The sequence below is a fragment of the Tenrec ecaudatus genome, chromosome 4 (genome assembly GCF_050624435.1).
Source record: "Tenrec ecaudatus isolate mTenEca1 chromosome 4, mTenEca1.hap1, whole genome shotgun sequence".
NCBI lineage: Eukaryota > Metazoa > Chordata > Mammalia > Afrosoricida > Tenrecidae > Tenrec > Tenrec ecaudatus.
This window is the reverse complement of record NC_134533.1, coordinates 14,894,566-14,915,455: the sequence shown is the minus strand read 5'-3', so window position 1 is coordinate 14,915,455 and position 20,890 is coordinate 14,894,566. Positions and strand designations below refer to the sequence as shown.

The 20,890-nt window shown below is 41.4% G+C and overlaps 1 protein-coding gene across 1 annotated transcript; it reads left to right on the top strand.

The window, feature by feature from the left end:
• The first annotated feature begins 18,256 nt into the window (after positions 1 to 18,256).
• LOC142446291 (olfactory receptor 5AN6-like) lies at positions 18,257 to 19,198 on the top strand. The gene has a single exon (XM_075548058.1). It carries the CDS (start codon positions 18,257 to 18,259, stop codon positions 19,196 to 19,198), a length of 942 nt encoding a protein of 313 aa, XP_075404173.1.
• The last annotated feature ends 1,692 nt before the right edge of the window (positions 19,199 to 20,890 follow it).

Below are 20,890 nucleotides of genomic sequence, written 5' to 3'. Positions count from 1 at the left end.
TCTTTTAATGATTTCCTCTCTTTTGAATGACCTTTTGCTCTCTTCATGAATGATACTCTTTTTAAAAAAATCATTTTATTGGGGGCTCATACAATTCTTATCACAATCCACACATCCATCCAGTGGGTCAAACACATTTGTACATTTGTTTCCATAATAATTCTCCAAACATTTTCTTTTTACTTGAGCCCTTGGTATCAGCTGCTCACTTCCCACCCCCTTCCCTTCAACCCTGTCCTCATAAACCCTTTATAAGTTATACATTATTATCATTTTCCATGTCTTACGCTGTCCTATATCTCCCCTTATGCAATTTTCTGTTGTTCATCCCCCAAGGAAGAGGTTATATGTAGATCGTTGTGATCGGGTCTCCCTTTCTGCCCCACCTTCCTTCTAACCACTGAACTTGAGGGATTCATCTGTCCTGGATTCCCTGTGTTTCCAGTTCCTATCTGTACCTTTGTACATCCTCTGGTTTACCTAGATTCGTAAGGTAGAATTGGCATCATGATATTGGGCGGGCAAAGGGGAAGGAAGCATTAAAGAACTGAAGTAAAGTTCTTTGTTTCATCTTTGCTTGACTGCACCCTGGTGGCTCGTCTCCTCCCCATGACCTTTCAGTAAGGGGATGTCCAGTTGCCTACAGATGGGCTTTGGTCCTCACTCAACACTCTGCCTCATTTTTGTTCTTTGATGTCTGATACCTGATCCCATTGACTCCTCATGATTATACAGGCTGGTGTGCTTCTTCCATATGGACTTTGTTGCTTATCAAGTAGGTGTCTGCTTGTTCACCTTCAAGCCTTTAAGGCCCCAGATGCTATATCTTTTGATAGCCAGGCACCATCAGCTTTCTTTACATTTGTTTATGCACCTGTTTGTGTTCAGTCATTGTGTCAGGAAGGTGAGCATCATGGAGTGCCAGATGAAGAACAAACTGCTCTTGCATTGAGGGAGGACTTCAGTGAAGACCCAATGTTCATCTGCTACCTTAATACTAAACCTATAAATATATGCACATGGATCTACTTCTCCATCATCATGTATAAATATCTTATATAAACGATGTTCTTAATGTCCACTGACAGCCCATTAGATCTTCTGTAATTAGTATTCAATGAAACAAATCTGTTCTTGCCATTCATTTTGCAATTAAGATGGAATAGATTTAAGCTCATATTTTGGCTTCATGGACTTGTTTTAACCTATACTTACAAATCAGCAATTGATGATCTGTTCCACAGTCAGCAACTTGCCTGGTTTTAGCTGCTGCTGCTGCGCTTCTCCATCATCTCTTCTCACAGGTGTACACAATTTGATATCTGTGTATACCATCTGGAGAAGTCCATGTGTATAGTCACCTTCTGTGTTGTTGAGAAACAACATTTTTGAAAATTACGTCCTTAATCATGAAAAATCCTATCATGTGATCTCCAGTTTCCTTTCGATAGGAAGACTATGTTTTCCAAGTCTGTTCTTTCCTCTTTGTTTCCAACTTTTGCATTCCAATCACTAATAATTAGCAAAGCATTTTGATTGAATGCTTAATCAATTTCGGTCTGAAGACATTGGTAGAATTCCTCCATTGCTTTATCACTCCTTTTTTGTTGGTGCATAAATTTGAATGTTTGTGTTGACTGAATTTCCTAGAAAGCAGTTAGATATAATCCATTCACAGACAACATTGTACTTAAGATTAATTTTGCAAAGTCTTTTCTGACAATTAATACAAAGCCTTTAATCTTGATGGTGTCATTCCTGGCATAGTAAGTCATGTGATTTTCTGATTCAAATGGCTAATGCTAGTCCATTTCAGCTCACTAATGTCTACATCATCTATGCAGATCAAACATATCACCTGCAGCAGAGCCTAGGACTTGGCTTTGCAGTCCCTGCGGAGCTGTCTGTGGGCTCCAGCCGGCTCTCACCACCTAGAGGTCCTGTGGGATCCCCAGTGCCAGCCCCTAAGGCTGCCGCAGCCCTCCCTCACCACCACAGGAGGGCACGGTGACCTGTTCCTCCGCACAGTACCCTTAGCTGCACTAGCACTTCCCAGCTAGAGCACGATGACTGCCAGTGGGGAGCCGCTGAGCCTGGTAGGGCTTGCTGAGCTGAAGAGCATTCCCACTACCACATAAATCAGCACCATATCTTGGGACTACATGAACTCACCCACCTCTGTGCTCTATTAGGCATCAACAGCGCTTAGAGGGAAAGGGGGAAATTTTCAGATATACACATCTACACATCCTCCATCTAGCATAGGTTTTTTTGTTTGTTTTGTTTTGTTTTTTCTTTCTTCTTCCCTTTCTTTTATTTTCTTTTATGTATTCTCCCTCTCCTTCCCTCCTACTTTTTCATTAACATTAATGCTTGTACTTCTCTTCTGCCCCTTTTCTATAGATTCTCCTCTCTCTTTTTTTCCTCTCCTTCCACCTTCTACTAGTATCCCATCTTGTCCCTCTTCTATTATAGATTCTATTCCCTCTCTCTCCAAGTTTTTCTTCCTCTGCCCAATACTTTGTTAAAAACTATTTTTAGATTGTTAACCTTTTAATTCCTTTTTATTACCAACCCAACCTCCCCATAAAGGGGGCTGCTAAGAGTACCCTGTCACACCTGGTCAAAGCAGCCTGAGGGCACTGACTGAGGCTCCAGCCCCACTCCAGCTGCTGAAACACCTCCGCACTGTGGGTTACCAACCCGACAGGGAACTCTGTCTGCACAGCAGTCTGACACACCCTTACAGTAGGTCATAGGAAATCTCCTGAAAGAATCCTTAACAATAACATAGATAAGGTCACCCCGGTCTCCCAGAAGCATGGGGCCTATGAAAGGATCAAGAAAAAATCAACAGACCACATCATTCTGAACAAAAAAATCAGAGAAACGAGGCACTGTAACAGACCTAACATCACTCATAGAAGAAACAGATATAGATCAGCCACAAAAGGAAATCTTCAAAACTCTGCTTGCAGTAATACAGGAGCTAAGAGAAGCAACCCAGAATAAGGATGCAATGATAGAGGGGATGAAATACACAATAGAGGGGATGAAGTCCACAATAGAGGGGATGAATTCTACCCACCAAAGGGAACTGCAGAAACTAACAGAGGAGGTAGCAGAGGCCACAAAAAAGGTCACAGAAGCTACATCAAGGCTTGGGGAGGCTGAGAACCATATCAGTGAACTCGAGGACACACAAACCAAGCGAAGCAAGCGAGAAAAACAATCAGATAGGAAAATTAAAGAAACAGAAGACAGCCTGAGATCAATGACAGATGCTATGAAGAGGAATAATATTCGAATAATTGGTCTACCGGAACACAACATAACACACAAATCGACAGCCAAGATAGCAAAGGAATTTCTGGAAGAAAATTTTCCCAACCTAACAAAGGAGAATCATACTCCCATACAGGAAGCAGAGAGGACGCCGGCTAAGCTAAACACCAAGAAAAACACGCCAAGACATATAATAGCAAAAATATCCAACTTCGAGGAAAAAGAGAAAATTTTATGAGCAGCAAGAGAAAGGAAGATAGTCACATACAAAGGAGCGCAGGTAAGAATATGCTCAGACTTATCAGCAGAAACTATGAAGAGGAGGAGAGAATGGAGCAACATCTTCCAAAAACTGAAAGATAAAAATGTCTCCCCCAGAATCCTATACCCTGCCAAGTTATCCATTAAGATAGAGGGTAAGATAAGGGTCTTCCAGGACAAGGAAGAACTCAAAAAATATGCTGCAAGTCACCCGACCCTGCAGAACATACTGGCTGACTCACTATGGCCAGAAGATCAAGCTCCAACTAAAACCATCAGGAGACCACCATATAGCCCATCTCCATCTAGAAGCCAACATGCCAGCAACAAGTACCAGGACAACAGGGTCACAGATGGAAAAGAGGACATGATAGAACCCCTCCACTCAAACGCAGCACACTGATATGAAGGGAGATAGGTAAAGACCCAAAACACAAAACAGAATATGGCAACTATGAAGCCAGAGATAGTAATAATTACTCTGAATACCAATGGGCTCAATTCATACATTAAAAGAAAGAGGCTGCATGACTGGATTAGAAAATATAACCCATCAATCTGCTGCCTGCAAGAGACACATCTTAATCGCACAGACAAGCATATGCTAAGAATAAAGGGCTGGCAGAAAGTTTACCAAGCAAATGGTAACTCCAAGAAGGCAGGAGTGGCCATCTTAATCTCCGACAAAATGAACCTCAAGATCCAAAACATAAAAAGAGACAAAGAGGGACACTACATAATGCTCAAAGGTTCAGTAAACCAGGAAGCACTTAGCATACTGAATATTTACACACCAAATAATGGTGCGGCAAATTTTGTCAAACTATCAAACTATTAAAAATGACAGAAGAAATCATGGAAACAACAATAACAGTGGGGGACTTTAACACTCCACTATCAGAGAAAGACAGGTCAAGTGAAAGAAGCTCAGCAAAGAGGCCAGAGAACGAAACAATGTAATAGGGCAACAGGGCCTGATAGACATCTATAGAGCCTTTCATCCCAAAGCAAAAGGTTTCACATTCTTCTTCAATCCACACGGATCTTTCTCAAGAATAGATCACATGCTGGGACACAAGGCCAGCCTGAGTAAATTCAAACACATAGATATTATCCAGACGTCTTTCTCAGACCACCATGCCATAAAGCTGGAGATTAATAGGAGGGCACCCAGAAAAGCAAGGGCAACCAATTGGAGAATAAACAACGAACTCCTGCGACATGAATGGGTTCAAGTCCAGATCAGAGAGGATATTAGGAAGTTTCTAGAAACTAATGAGAGCGAGCATACAACATATCAAAACTTATGGGACACTGCAAAGGCAGTTATCAGAGGTAGCTTGATGTCATTGAATGCATATATGAAAAAAGAAGAAGGGCGCATGACAGAAACGTTAGCACAAAACCTTCAACAACTAGAACAGAGTCAGCAGAACTACCCCTCCAATAGCAAGAGAAAAGAAATAATAAAAATCAGGGAAGAGTTAAACCAGTGGGAAGACAAAAGAACAATGCAAAGGATTAACGCAACTAGAAGCTAGTTTTATGAACGAATTAATAAAATTGACACTCCTCTGGCAAAGCTTACCAAAGATAGAAAGGAGCAAACATCAATAGCCAGGATGAGGGATGAATCGGGGGCAATAACAACAGACCCCAATGAGATAAAAAGGATAATCACAAAGTACTATGAAGGTTTGTATTCTAATGAATTCAGAAACCTGGAAGACATGGATAAATATTTAGAAAAACAATCTCCCTAGATTATCTGAGACAGAGATCAAGAACCTCAACAAACCCATAGCGAAGGAAGAAATAGAGAGTGTCATAAAAAACCTACCAAGGAAAAAGGCCCCAGGGCCAGATGGCTACACAGCAGAATTTTACCAAACATTCAGGGAAGAGCTGACACCGATCCTTGACAAAGTATTCCATAACATAGAAAAGAACGGCAAGCTCCCAAACTTATATTACGAAGCCAGCATTACTTTGATACCCAAACAGGGCAAAGACTCCACAGGTGTAGAGAATTATAGACCAATATCTCTAATGAACATAGATGCAAAAATCCTTAACAAAATATTGGCCAATAGAATACAAAGGTACATAAAACATATCATCCACCACGACCAGGTAGGATTCATCCCAGGGATGCAGGGATGGTTTCACATCCGAAAATCCATCAATATCATACACCACATCGAGAAGAAAAGGGATAAAAACCATATGATAATATACATAGACGCAGAAAAAGCATTTAACAACATCCAGCACCCATTCCTAATAAAAACACTCGTGAAGATAGGATTGGAAGGTAAGTTTCTCAAGCTCATACAAGCTATCTATGAAAGACCAACAGCCAACATCATAGTCAATGGAGAAAAGACAAGAACAATACCACTGAAAAAGGGTACAAGACAAGGATGCCCCCTGTCCCCTCTTCTATTCAATATCATTTTGGAGGTTCTGGCTGACAACATAAGACAGCGGAAGGACATCAAAGGGATCCAATTGGGAGAGGAGGAGGTGAAACTATCGCTATTTGCAGATGACATGATCCTATACATTGAAGACCCCCAAAACTCCACAGTTGGAGTACTTACGGCAATAGAGGAATACGGAAGAATAGCAGGGTACAAGATCAATAAACAGACGTCGGTAGGGTTTCTATACACATCGGACAGGGCCATGGAATAGGTGATTAATAGGGAAGTACCCTTCACAGTAGCCAAGAACAAACTGAAATATCTAGGAATATATTTAACAAAAAGTACTAAAGACCTTTATAAGCATAATTATAAAACCCTATTATAGGAAACCAAAAGTGACCTCCACAAATGGATGACCCTCCCCTGCTCATGGTTAGGTAGGCTGAACATAGTAAAGATGACAGTTCTTCCTAAAGCACTCTACAAGTTCAATGCTATACCAATCCAATTACCATCAACCTTCTTCAAAGAATTGGAAAAGCTGACCACCAACTTCATATGGAGAGGGAAGAAACCCAGAATTAGCAGAGAACTCCTCAAGAAGAAGGACACAATTGGAGGACTCGCCCTACCTGATTTTAATGCCTATTACACAGCTACAGTGGTCAAAACATCATGGTACTGGCACAATGATAGACACTCAGACCAGTGGAAAAGAATAGAAAGCCCAGGAGTAAAAGCATCAGCATATAGACAACTGATCTTCGACAAGGGTCCCATAAACGTCAAGTGGGAAGCAGATGCCCTCTTTAATAAGTGGTGCTGGAAACAATGGATATCCACATGTAAAAAGATGAAACAAGACGTTTACCTCCCCATGCAGAAGAATACACTCAAGGTGGATCACAGATCTAGAAGTCAAACCCCAAACCATCAGGACCATTAAGGAGGGAATCGGGACTAATCTCAGAGCACTGGCCCAGGGAGCACATAGGCTCACTGCGACAGGGAAGGGAACTGGACACACAGGTGAACTGGAAATTGACAAATGGGATCTAATAAGAACAAAACACCTGTGCATCTCGAAAGACTTCGCCAAGGGGGTCACAAGGCAACCCACAGACTGGGAGAAGATTTTTAGTAATGACACATCAGACAAAGGGCTCATTATACTAAAATCTACAACACCATCATGACCTGCAAAAAGAGGAAAACAGTTAACCCCCTAAGGGAGTGGGCAAAAGAATTGAGAAAAATTTTCACTAGAGAGGAGACCCATATGGCCAATAAACATATGAGAAAGTGCTCGAAGTCCCTTGCCATAAGAGAAATGCAAATCAAAACAACCATGAGATACCACTGAACACCCCTGAGGCTAGCCCAGATCAGTAAATCAGAGAGAAACAAGTGTTGGAGGGACTGTGGTGAACTAGGAACCCTCCTCCACTGCTGGTGGTCGTGCAGATTTGTACAGCCACTGTGGAAAGCAATCTGGCGGTACTTAAAGAAAATGGAAATTGATCTACCTTATGACCCAACCATCACTCTACTGGGCATATACCTGGTTGAAGCAACAAATAAAACACGACCAGTCATATGCGCTCCAATGTTAATTGCGGCAAAATTCACAATAGCAAAGACTTGGAAACAACCTAAGTTTCCATCGATAGACGAGTGGATTAACAAACTTTGGCACATACACACAATGGAGTACTATGCAGCACTGAAAAGCACCAAGGAGCACATGAAACATATTATTTCATGGGAAGAGCTGGAAGGAATTATGTTAAGCGAGGTAAGCCAGACCCAAAGGGACAGGTACAACATGAGTCCCCTGAGGTAAGTACAATCAGCATGACAGAAATAGAAGAATAAGCATCCATCCCACAATAAACGGGGGGAAGCAGAGATAGTTGGAGGGAGGGCAGGCCACACTTTGGAGGGTACATGAGAGCCCAGCATAAAGAAGGAGTAGTGGGGCAGGGAGAGGGAGAACTGGGATGGGGAGAATCTGAGTGAATGGTAAGGGTGGGGGGGAACAGGGTACTAACTCACCCAAGGGAGAGTGTCGGTTGTGTCCCCACAGATCAAGAACATGCATACAGACCCCACCACGACACACCGAACAAGGAGGGCAATGTAAAGTACAGAGGTCTACACAAAGAGGGTGGACAACACGCTGGCCCAAACCAGAATTAGGCCGACCCCCACACTCGAAAGGAGTACCACAGAAAACGAAAATAGATCGTCTGGAGTGGGAAAAGAAGTGACCCACCTCACCACATCCAGAAGGAAGTTGAAACAAATGAAGGAGAAAGGACATAGTGGAGTACACCTGGGTCCACCAAGACCAAGGTCGATAGACCAGCTAGAAGGGCCCATCATACAGAGAGGACCATTTAGCTGACCACACTATGAGATGCGACATCCTGCATCAACACATGGCCCTACACGGGACAGCACCTGAGACATAGTGGGGGATGTGCGACTGAGCTGAACCCACCACATTGAGGCAAACACTGGGGGCGTGCAATGGAGCAGTGGAGGAAGCTACACTACATCTAGAAAAGACTCCTAAAGGCCAACGAACTGACCTTGAACAACTAGCAATTTTTCTTTTAATATTTGCTATCTTTTTGTTTCGTCTTTTGTTTTTTTAATTTGTTTTGTTTTTTACCTTGTAAATTTTGTATGTTAGTGACTTTTCTGCTTATCAGGGTGTCGATGTTGCTTCTGTCAAAGCCATGTTCTTATGTGCCACTTGGGCGCTATCAAAATCATCTGCATTAGTATGCACATATTACTATATCAGCAGGTCCACCTAGACAAGATAGGCTTGACAAATAATGAGAGAAGAAAATAACAGGACCAACGGTCCTGGAGGGTCATGAGAGCGTGGGAGGTAGGGGAAGGGAGGAGGTGTCGCCCAACACAGGGACAAGAGAACAGTGAGTGGTTCAAAACCAGAGGAGGGAGGGGAGGGGAGGCCTGTAGGGAGTGAACAAGAGCAAGGTAACTGAGAGGAATTACTGAAACCAGAATGAAGGCTAAACATGGTAATGGGTCGGGAGGAAAGTGAAAGGAAATAGAGGAAAGAAGTAAGAGCAAAGTGCATACAGAGAAGCCTAAATACAGACATGTACATATGTAAACATATTTATGATTATGGGGGCAATAGACTTCTGTGCATATATTTATAGGTTCAGTAGTAGGGTAGCAGATGGACATTGGGCCTCCTCATGCATAATCCCCCAATACAATAGCACCTCACCCTGCTAAACAGTCATTGCAGGATACCCACCTTCCCAACATGATCACTGAACACGGATGTGTGTGTAAGCAAACGTGGTGAAGAAAGCTGATGGTGCCCGGGTATCAAAAAGATATAGCATCCGGGGTCTTAAAGGCTTGAAGGCAAACACGTGACCATCTAGCTCAGAAGCAACAAAGCCCACAGAGAAGAAGCACATGGCCTAAGCGAATACAAGGTTTTGAATGGACCATGTAGCAAACACCAAGGAACAAAAACAATCATTGTGTGATCACCTTCCTCACATAATCGCTGAAGACGAAACTGTGCATACACAAGTGTGGTGAAGAAGGCTGATGGTGCCCGGCTACTGAGAGATATAGCGTCTGGTGACTTAAAGGCTTGAAAGGAAACAAGTGGCCATGTAGCCCAGAAGCAACAAAACCCACACGGAAGCAGCACACCAACATAGGTGATCATGAAGGGCAAAGGCGGGGTGGTGGTGAGAATCACATCACCGTGAATGAGGGGGAGTGTGTGATGGGGACCCAATGCCCATCTGTAGACAGCTGGACATCCCTTGCAGTGGGGTAGTGGGGAGCACATGAGTCACTCAGGATTCAGTGTAGCAGCAATGATACTAAAAACGTTCCTCTAGTTCCTGAACGCTTCCTCCCCTCCCAATTATCATGACCCTAATCTTTCTTGCGGGCCTTGTTAGACCAGAGGATGTACAGTGGTGCAGTAGGGATCTGGAAACACAGGGAATCTAGGACAGACGAACCCCTCAAGACCAGCGGTGGGAGTGGCGACCCGGGATGGAAGGGGGTGTAGAAAGGGAGAACCGATCTCGGAGATCTATGTGTAACCGCCTCTCTGGGAGATGGGCAATGGGGAGGCGGGTGAGGGGAGTGTAAGATAAGATATAATAATTATTTATAAACTATCAAGGGACCAGGGGTTGGATCGGAGAGGAAGGGGGAGGGGGTAAAAGGGAAACCGAGCTGATTCCAGGAACCCAAGTGGAAGGTGAATTATGAGAATGACGAGGGCAACGAATGTATAAGGTTGCTTTGCTCAATTGATGTATGTACAGATTGTGATAAGAGCCTTATGAGCCCCAATAAAATGATTTTTTAAAAAACATCACCTTCAACTCATTAGAGATCTAAGCAATGAAGTATAATGGCCACATCCTGATTTGATCCCTGCTTCAATGATAAGTTTAATTGACCTCTTTGCTCTGAGTCTTTTGAAATTTTAGAAGTTCTAGCAACATAGAAGTGACAATCATTTTCATGTTCTAACTGAAAATTCCCAAATGTCTTGATTTTTTATATTCTCTTTCATTTTTACTTGCAAGCTTACCAGTTTCTTTGTGACTGACTTCTTCCCTGTAGAACTTAGTTAAATGTATCCAATAGCATCCAACTCTATTTTCACATTTTTAATGTCAATACAAAATTTACTGTACAACATTGCTTCGACAATCTCCTTTTTGAGATACATCAAGGGACATTTGCTCCAAATGCTTTATTTTGCCAAATTTGAATTTTTATCTTTCATTTTGCAATTACAAGTTTGTCCACACCCACTGCCTAGATTTTTAAAATCATTTTATTGTGGGTTCTTGCAGCTCTTATAATAATCCATACATCCATTTTGTCAAGCACATGTGTACATATATTGCCATTATCCTTTTCAAAACATTTTCTTTCTATTTGAACCTTAGTATCACCTCACATTTTTTCCTCCCCCACCCCATGAAACTTTGATAAATTATAAATTATTATTATTATTTTCATATGTAACACTAATAATTGTCTCTCTTCACCCATGTTTCTGCTGTTTGTCACTCTGTGGTCTGGGTAGATACATCGTTAATTGTGATCTTTTGTCCCCCTTTCCTCCCCCCACCTTGCTCCTACTCCCATTATTTTTCATGATATCACTACTCCCATTATTTTTCTTAAGGGTTTTATCTGCCTTGAATTCCATGTGTTGAGGCCTCTTATCTGTACCAGTGTACATGGTCTAGTATAGCCGGATTTGTAAGATAGACTTGGGTCATGGTAGTGGGGGGTATGGGGGGGAGCATTTAAGAATTACAGGAATGATATGTGATTCATTGGTGCTATACTACACTTTAGTTGGATCATCCCTTCCTTATAATTCTTCCATGGGGTGGATATCCAATTGTCTACAGATGGGCTTTCTGTCTCCACCCCAGCCCCCCTCACTCAAATTGATATAGTTTTGGATCTTTTGATACCTGATACCTGATCCTGTGGACCCCCTGATCACACAGCCTGGTGTGCTTCTTACATGTGGGCTATTTGCTTCCTGCTAGATGGCTGATTGTTTAACCTCAAGCCTTTAAGATTCCTGATGTTTTGATAGCTGGGCACCATCTGCTCTCCTCATCACGTTTGCTTATGTACCTATTTTGTCTTCAGTGATTGTGTTCAGAAAGTATGTATCAAAGTGTGCCAGATTATCAGAACAAAATGTTCTTGGGTTAAGGGAGGCCTGAGGAGAGGCCCAAAGTTCATCTGCTATCTTAATACTTAACATAACTATATGCACATTGGCCTTCATGCCTTTCATTATAAATTACTAAATTAGATATATACATAACTATACCTATACCCCTATAAGCAGTTTTCCCCTCCTATTTCTTTCCTCTATTTCCTCTTTTACCTTCTTTCTATCCCACTATCATGCTCACCCTCCATTCAGCTCTCAGCATTTCCTCTCAGACACATTGCTCTTGTTCAAACCCCACCAGGCATTATATGCCCTCCTTCCATCAACTTTAGATCTCAATTGTTCCCTTATCTCTGAGGTGTTTTTTTTTCTTCCCCACTCTTGCTCCCCAATCCTCTACTCCCTTGTCCCCCAAGAACTGCAGGTCGCATTGTTTTCTCCTCAAGATTGTTCTTTCTGCCTTTCTTATATAGATGGACATAGGGTGGGGAAAAAGAACTCCAAGCAAAAGAAAAACAACATAACAAATGTGCTGACCCTTATGTAGGCTTTCTGATCAAGTCTGATGAAGTGCCAACCCCTGTCCCCCAAGTCAGAAGTCTATTTTCAGGATTCCCAGGGGACTTGGTTACTTTATCCCCCTTGTTGCCCTGTTGCACTCCCTTTGCATCTCACCCCACTCTGCATGAGGCAGACAGGGCACACTCTCTGCACAATGTCTATAGTGCTGTTTACGGTAGTGCTAAAGGTCAGTGAGGGAACATTGTATCTCATGGTGTGGTCGGTCCTACAGTCCTCTCTGTACATAGGGTACTCTGAGCAAGGATGTTGTCCACAGGGCTTGGTGGGTCATGATAAGGTTCTCTCCCCCTCTTGGTGTGCTCCCATGTGGTCTGGACAGTGCTGCCTTTCTCCCTGGCTCTCTATTCGGTGCTGTCGTCTGTATTGCTTTCTTCTAGGAGGGGAGTCAACAGAGCTCAGCATAGGCCTGGCCCTGGTGTCCTCTCTGTCAGTTCGCTGCTTCATGCCCATGTATTGCCTTTAAGGTTTGCTGCTCTGGGATGGGGTCTGGTCCCTCTCTCCCTTTCCTGTGGAGACATAAACAATACCCTCCCCTTGGGTGTATTAGTGCCCTGATCCCCATCACCCTTGTCTCCCCCCTTATATTCTATGGAATTCCCTCATTTTTACTTTATATTACTGATATAATCCAATGTATTTCCATACACACACAGAGAGAGATATGTATGTGGGTCTTCAGATTCTCCACCTACCTTGGCCTGTTATTATAGATCCCTTAGTTCTACCTCCTTGAATGTTTCCTTAATTTTATGGACTTTCTATTTAATAGACATGATGTTCTTGGTAATGCTTGAGCTTTCTTATACAAATGGTAAAGGGAAGCAAGATATAATAATGTGCCATAATGTGCCCAAACATACCAGTGATCATAAAAATGTTGCAGGGTTGAGCAATATTTTATTCTGTTATACATAGGCCTGAAGACAAAATGCGTACATAAGCAAATGTGGTGAAGAAAGCTGATGGTGTCTGGCTACCAAAATATATATTGTCTGGGGTCTTAAAGGTTTAAAGATAAACATGCAGCCATGTAACTGGGAAGCAACGAAGCCCACATAGAATAACACCAACTGTGTGATCATCAGGTGTCAATGGGATCAGGTGTCAAGCATCAGAAGACTTAAAACAAACAATCATATTGATGTGAATGAGGGGCGCAGAATGGAGACCCAAAGCCCGTCTGTAGACAATTGGACATCCCCTCACAAGGGTCACTAGGAAGGAATGAGCTATTCATGGTGCAGTACAGCACTGATGAACATATACCATCCTTTCTTTCTTTAATACACTTTACCCCCGTCACTTCATGACCCCAAGTTTACCTTACAAATCTGGCTATACTAGACCATGCACACTGGTACAGGTAAGAACTCTCAACACACGGAATCCAGGGCAGATAAACCCCTTAGCAAAAATTAATGGTAGTAGTTACACCATGAAGGTACGGGGAAGATGGGGGAGGAAAAGGTGGAATGGATCACAACGATCCAAGTATCTACCCACTCCCCAGGTTGGGAAATAGCAGAAACATGTGTGAAAACAGACAGTAGTTAGTGTAAGATAAAAAAAGTTATGAATTATCAAAGGTTCATTGGGGGTGGTGGGGAAATAAGGCGATACCAAGGGCTAAAATAGAAAGGAAATGTTTTGAAAAGGATGATGGCAACATATGTACACATGTGGTTGACAGAATCGATGCATGGATTGTTATACGAGCTGCAAGAGCCCCCAATAAAATGATTTTAAAAATCTAGGTAGAGGGTGGGAAAAAATTTGTTATTGCAAAATGAAAGATAGAAATTCAAATTTGGCAAAATAAAGCATTTGGTGCAAATGTCCCTTGAAGTATCTTGAAAAGGATGTTGTCTAAGCAATGCTGTAGAGTAAATTTCGTATTGACGTTAAAAAAGAGAAAATAGAGTTGGATGCTGTTGGATACATTTAGCAAATTTCTACAGGGAAGGAGTCAGTCACAAAGCAACTGGTAAGCTTGCAAGCAAAAATGGAGACGATAAAAAATCAAGACATTTTCAGAGTTAATACATAAAAATGATGGCCCCTTCTATGTTGCTAGAACTTCTAAAATTATGAAAGGCTCTGAGCAAAGAGGTCAATTAAACATCGCATTGAAGCAGGGATCAAATCAAGGAGGTGACCATTATGCCCCAATGCTTAGATCTCTAATGAGCTGAAGGTTATGTTAAATAAACTCACTGCCATTGAATCAGTGCCAACTCCTCGTGACCATAAAGCACAGGGAAAACTGTCCCTGTGGGTTTCTGAGACAGAAGCTCTTTCCTAGAATAAGAAGCCTCAGCTTTCTCCCTTGGAGAAGTTAGTGGTTTCAAACTGCTGACCTGGCGGTTAGCAGCTCAACTCACAACCACTGTTCTACCAGGGCTCCTGGATGCTTAATACCTATTTTAAATACAACAAAGTAGTTGATGGAAAATGAAGTTAGTGTTGTAAATATGATTCTCCAATAGGAATCTGATTGTGTCCACCATCATCCACTTGATGTTCATACTTGTTTCACAGGGAAGGATGAGGAAAGTCAAATGAAGCACATAGTTGACCAATGTGAAGCTGATCAAAGGCAGCTGATATATAACACTTCTCCTTTTATTGCCTGGGTGTTCTGTCCTGAAATACACCGTGTAGCCTTTTGGAAAACAGTTCTCTGGGATGGTTTTCTTCAGTTCTTGATTCTCACCGCTGAAACAATTCCTGCTGCAGAAGCACTTTGTAATCCAACTAACTTTTATGAGGGAAAGAGAAGTTTCAGGTAGGAGGGTCTCACTCCATGCCATCTCTGGAAAGCCTGCAAGGCCAAGCGGCAGACCACGCAAGAGTTTGTAACTGTACATCGCCACTTAAGGGAACCATGGAAAGCTATACGGAAGAAGTCCCAGAACAAGATGGCGACTATCCTTGGTCTCTTCTTTTTGTCCCCTCACCCCCAACATGAGGGGGTATGGGTGAGGGCTTTGGCTGTTCTCAGTGGCTGAGTTCAGGTGCACATGTGATGTAGTGTCGCTGGTACCTAGTGTGCATGCCCAGGTTGTCCTTCACCTGTGTCTAGATGACCTTGGTCTGAGCATGTCCAGCTTTGGATTGTCCCCGTAGGTGTATAATGAGTGCCTTCTTTCATTCCAATTTTGTATTATAATACAATCATCACCATAATAAAATATTTGATGAGGAACTAAAAAAAACCCTTCATCTTAGCTTCTGCTTAGGTTATAGCCCATATGAAATCAGAATAAGACTAGTTGGCATAGGACTAAGCACTAGTTGGCTCTACCCCAAACCCTAGAGAATAATTAATGGAAAACTTTTGACTTTGTTAATTGTCTCCATTTCTCCACTGGAAACATTTAAATTCACTGGAAGCAGTTAAAAGGACTTCTGCTATAAGGATGATGTAGTCTCTCCAGGAGCAGGGGGGAGGCTGTGAGACTAACCAAAAGAAGGCAATAGATTATAGTCCTTCCAGATTTACCCTGGCCAAAAATGTCAGGAGTATCTCAGTATGTAATTTTGGCAGGAATACCCTGACAGATTACGTCTGGTGACTTCAATCCACCATTAACACCTTCCTATTCCATTTGGTTTGGACCTGATTACTAACCCAAAGTCTGATGGTTTGAATGCACCAAGCAGTACTGCAGAACAAAAGCTGATGGACTATTTTCTTCAATATTGAAGCCAAGAAAACCCTATGGAGCAATTCTGCACTGTACCACACGGGGTTACCATGAGTTGGAACCAAGCCGATGGCAACAGGTTTGTTTATTTGTATTTCCCCCTCCTCTCAGTGTTTTGCTTTCCTAACTCAGCCATGACCTTTAAGAAACAATATTTTGACCCTAGCCCATTATTAACATCCTTCATTTATCTGAAACCTTGTCTTTTTTCTTTATAGACATTGTATTTCTCATGAAAGTACTTGTTTATTAAAAGAAACCACGGTCTGTCAGCTAATCATAATACTCTCATTTAGAACGGCAACGTTAGAAACCTTGTGGAGTGGAGATGGAGGGCTGGAAATGCACTGAGGACATGCTACGTGGGACCATTTTGCCAAAGGTTTGCCTGTTTCCATTTTGGTACTTTTACTTGCAGTGGCCTACCCCATTGCCTTCAGCTAAAGCATCAATAATAGGATCATGGAATCTTTCTGCAATAACTGTTCAGCAGGAGCCTGATATGTGGTGGGGCTGCCCTAGATCATAACTGTGAGCTCACAGCTACCCTGCTGATAACTTGAAACTGATGAATCTTAATCCGGGAGGTGGTGTCTCCACCATCACTCAGTCTTCATGTCTCTTAGGATATCTTCCATAAGGTTTTAATGAAAAATAAGAAAAGTTTCACAAAGTTTATTTCAAATATGTGATTGTGTGTAAATTTTCAGAAAAACTATTTGATGACATTCATTCAAGTCTATTAAAAGTCATGAAGGTGAGAAAATTTATATTTGAAATTTTTATTTACTACCACCAATGTGTTATTACTTCAAGCCATGTGAAAACGCACCAGTGCATTAGTTACAGAGACTGGAATGGTTCATCGTTCTTAGAGATCAAGAGAGGTTGTTGCCTGCTTCCACAAACTCACCCCACACCCCCAGATAATCAGGATAATTTGAAAACTGCTTCAGAAAGTTGCAGGCGTGTATAGAGTTCCCTTGTGACGTGAATTGGTCTGTTTTGCTCCATTCTGTTGGGAGTTCCAATTTCAACACAGGTTTTCATGCAGTGTTGGTCTATGAAATAATTTATGCCCTGGTTCACCTTGTTTGTCAACCATGTCTAATACTAAAAACAGACTCACTGTTTTTTCTAAGTTACTGAATCCTATTACCAAACAGGGTTTATTGTGAGTTACATATGTTGCTTTAAAAAATGTCAACAAATTCACGTTTCTGACAATAATACTAAATATTTAATCCAGTAGTTTTGTTTTGGGTCTGGGTAGCTTGTGCTCCATATTAATTCATCATGGTATGTAGCTTCATTTTTCAATTTTTGAATTCTTACACAGGTTTAATTTTGAACCCCATCTGAATGTATTCCTCCTTAACAGACATACAATTTTTAATATATTATGTTTATTATATCATTTCCATATAATTCAAGGGGCTTCAAAATGCATGGAAAATGAAATGAAAAGATAGTCGCACTGCTCCATAATTTTTGGAAGTTCTTTGGAAAATCTTCTACAAAAGATATGATTAAAGTTTGTAAAAGGCAAAGATTTCACCTTGCCAATGAAAGTAAGTGTTGCCCCAGCTCTGGTCTTTTTAATCTCCTCCTATGCAGCAAAGAGATAGACCATGAAAGAGAAGCGAAATGTACCAGTGAAGTGTGCTGTTGACAAAGACCACTGAACATCCCCAGGAGTTCAGGAAAAATGAACAGATCAGCGTTGGGAATAATTCCACAGGGATGCCCCTGAGAAGCAAGAACGGTGAGGCTTTATCTTGCTTACCGTGGACATGTCTCCATAAAAGTACAATTATTAGAGGGCATCATGTTTATCAAATAGAACATCAGTGAAAATGAGGGAAACAATGATAAAGATGGAAAGTCTCTGCAATGATGTGCTGAAACATATCAATGATGTTTATGGAAAGGGTATGATGGACTGAGCCATATATTGTTCTGTCATACAAAAGTTTGTGGTTCAGAGCCAACTCCACATATAGTAATTCCAACAATAACAAAGATATAATATCATTTCTAAAAGAAATGGAAGTCGAGCACTACACTGAATGACCGTTCTTCTCTGCTTGTAGATTCCAAGTTCATTTTCCCCCAAAATGTAAGAAATAAATATATGTAGGCAGCTTCTTTATTCTCTTTTAAGCTGGAGGAATGAGGAATGGTGAAATATTCTATTCCTTTTCAAAGCCTGAGAATACCGAGATAACAAAGATCCTGTAGATCTCAGGAGCGTCATGGCAACGGCTGAAGGAAGAAACAGAACTACTGTTACCAAGTTCATCCTCTTGGGATTCTCTGAATTTCCAAAGCTCACACTCGTCCTCTTTTCAATATTCCTAGGCATCTACCTCCTGACAGTTTTCTGGAACCTAGGTCTTAGCATCTTGATCAAGATAGACTCTCATCTGCACACACCCATGTATTACTTCCTCAACAAACTTGCCTTTGTAGACATATGCTATGTGTCCTCCACGACTCCCAAGATGCTCTCAGACTTCTTCCAGGAGCAGAAATCCATCTCCTTTGTGGGGTGTGCTGTGCAGTACTTCTTCTTCACTAGCTTTGGTCTGATTGAAAGCTGTCTTCTCGTGTCCATGGCTTATGACAGATACGCTGCCATTTGTAACCCTCTACTTTACACAGCCATCATGTCCCCAACCCTGTGTCTACAGCTGCTGATTGGATCAACCATAACTGGATCTTTGGGCTCATTAACCCAGCTGTGTGGCTTACTTCAGCTTCAATTCTGTGGGCCAAATATCATTAACCATTTCTACTGTGACCTGCCACAACTAGTGAACTTATCTTGTTCTGATACCTTTTACATGGATGTTTTATTTGCTGTGTTGACAGTGATCTATGGACTGACCACTGTCCTGCTTATCATGATATCCTATGGTTATATCGTTGCCACCATTCTGAAGATGAGTTCTGCTGAAGGCAGGTCCAAGGCTTTCAACACCTGTGCTTCTCACCTGACAGCAGTGAGTCTTTTCTATGGCTCAGGCACCTTTGTGTATTTATGCCCCAATTCTGATGATTCTCTTAGCCAAGGCAAGCTGGTCTCTGTTGTCTACACAATAGTGATTCCCATGTTAAACCCATTGATCTATAGTCTGAGAAACAAGGAAATCAAAGATGCCCTCATCAGATGTAAGAGAAGGATTTTCTCCTGACAATAGTATGTAAAGTCTGTGTATTTTTTTCAAAATAAGTAATAAGCAACATGAATCTGAGGTCTTAGAAATATCTTGTGCAATGCCTTTGTGAGGTTGGTTAAAATATTTGGTACATCTGGCTAGATTTTCATCTATGGTCTTTTTTAATGACAGTCTTACTGAACAAATTTCTTCTCATGTTTTTTCCCAAAAAATAATATTCTATTTTGCTTTCAACAAACATGAGTACAGCAAAGTAGACTCCCATTTCCAAGATTCTACACAAGTCACTTAGTGGTATTAGTTATACTTTTCACAATGAGTCAGCATTCTCGTTAATTGCATTCTGTGTGTTTCATTTCCAGTATTCTAGTTTCCCTACCTGCTTTTCTTCTCATCTTTATTTTGATTTCCTGATGTTTTTGAGATCAGGCTGCCTTTAGATTCAGGACAGAATCACATACAACCATGGATGAAAAATGAAACTCATTACCCTTTGATTTAATTGTGTATCTGTATGTCAAGAGCTGTCTCCACTTTCTACTCTGGGGGAGGATTAGACTTCTTCATCCCCGTGAGTATAGGTCTTATAGCATGACTCTTTTTGGCAAATGAAACATGAATGGACATGAAATATATCACTTCTGGGCCAACAGTTTATCTTTGGACTTTTATCCCTGCTCATCTCTCAATGTTCTCATTAGTTAATGACTCAGTCCCAAGATAGATATGCATTATTATCAATAAATATTTTTGCATTTGGATTGATTGCCAATGAAACTATTGTGGATATCTATATAGGTAGTTGTGTCCTTTTGCAAGAATTATTAAAATGTTAACATTCCTCTGTCTTTAAATCTAGCCAGTGAATGTGTAAAAACAGTGTACTATTGAAAAGTTGAGGATGGCAATTTTTGTTTGGCAAATAAAAGTGTTTGGTTCAATTGTCCCTTGTGGTAGATCGAAAGGGAGGTTCTATACTTACTGCTGAAAAGTAAACTATAGCTTTAGATGAAAAGTATGAAAATAGAATGTCTGCAACATGGGTTGGTTGTTTCTGGATATATTGAACATGATTCTACATAAAGAGTTAATTCACAAAACTACTGGTCAGTTTGTTGGTAAGACTACAAGACAAGAAAAATTCCCAGAAATTTGAGTGTTTTCAAGTTCATGCAGAACATGAGCCTTGTCATTTCTAAGCCCCTGTGTGTTCTGAACGTAGAAACGACTCAGAGAAAACAAGTGGATCTCAGAGTTACAGCAAGGGTCAAATCAAGGGCGTCATCATCATCCGGCATTGTTAGTATCTCTGAACTCAAACTCACGCTAACTGGATCTTTTAATTGGACAAACGATTTTCATGGAAAGTAAAGTTAGGGAGGTAGGATGTCATTGTCTCATAGGAACCAGTGATGTCCAGTATAGTGCACCTGATGGCCATGCTTATTTAACATGGAAATATGAGAAAAGTAACAATAGACAACTATCTGATCACGTGAAGCTGACCAAAGGAAGCTGAAGGATAACACTTATCTCTCTATTTTTCATGGTCATCCTTCCCAAAATGCACTTGATAGCTCCTTGGATGACAGTGCCATGGCATCAAGCAAGTCATTGTCTGTTGCAGTGAACAATTGGATTACACTTTAAAAAAACTAATCTTATTTTCTGCATGTCTTACACTTCTGCTTGCTCACTTTCACTACC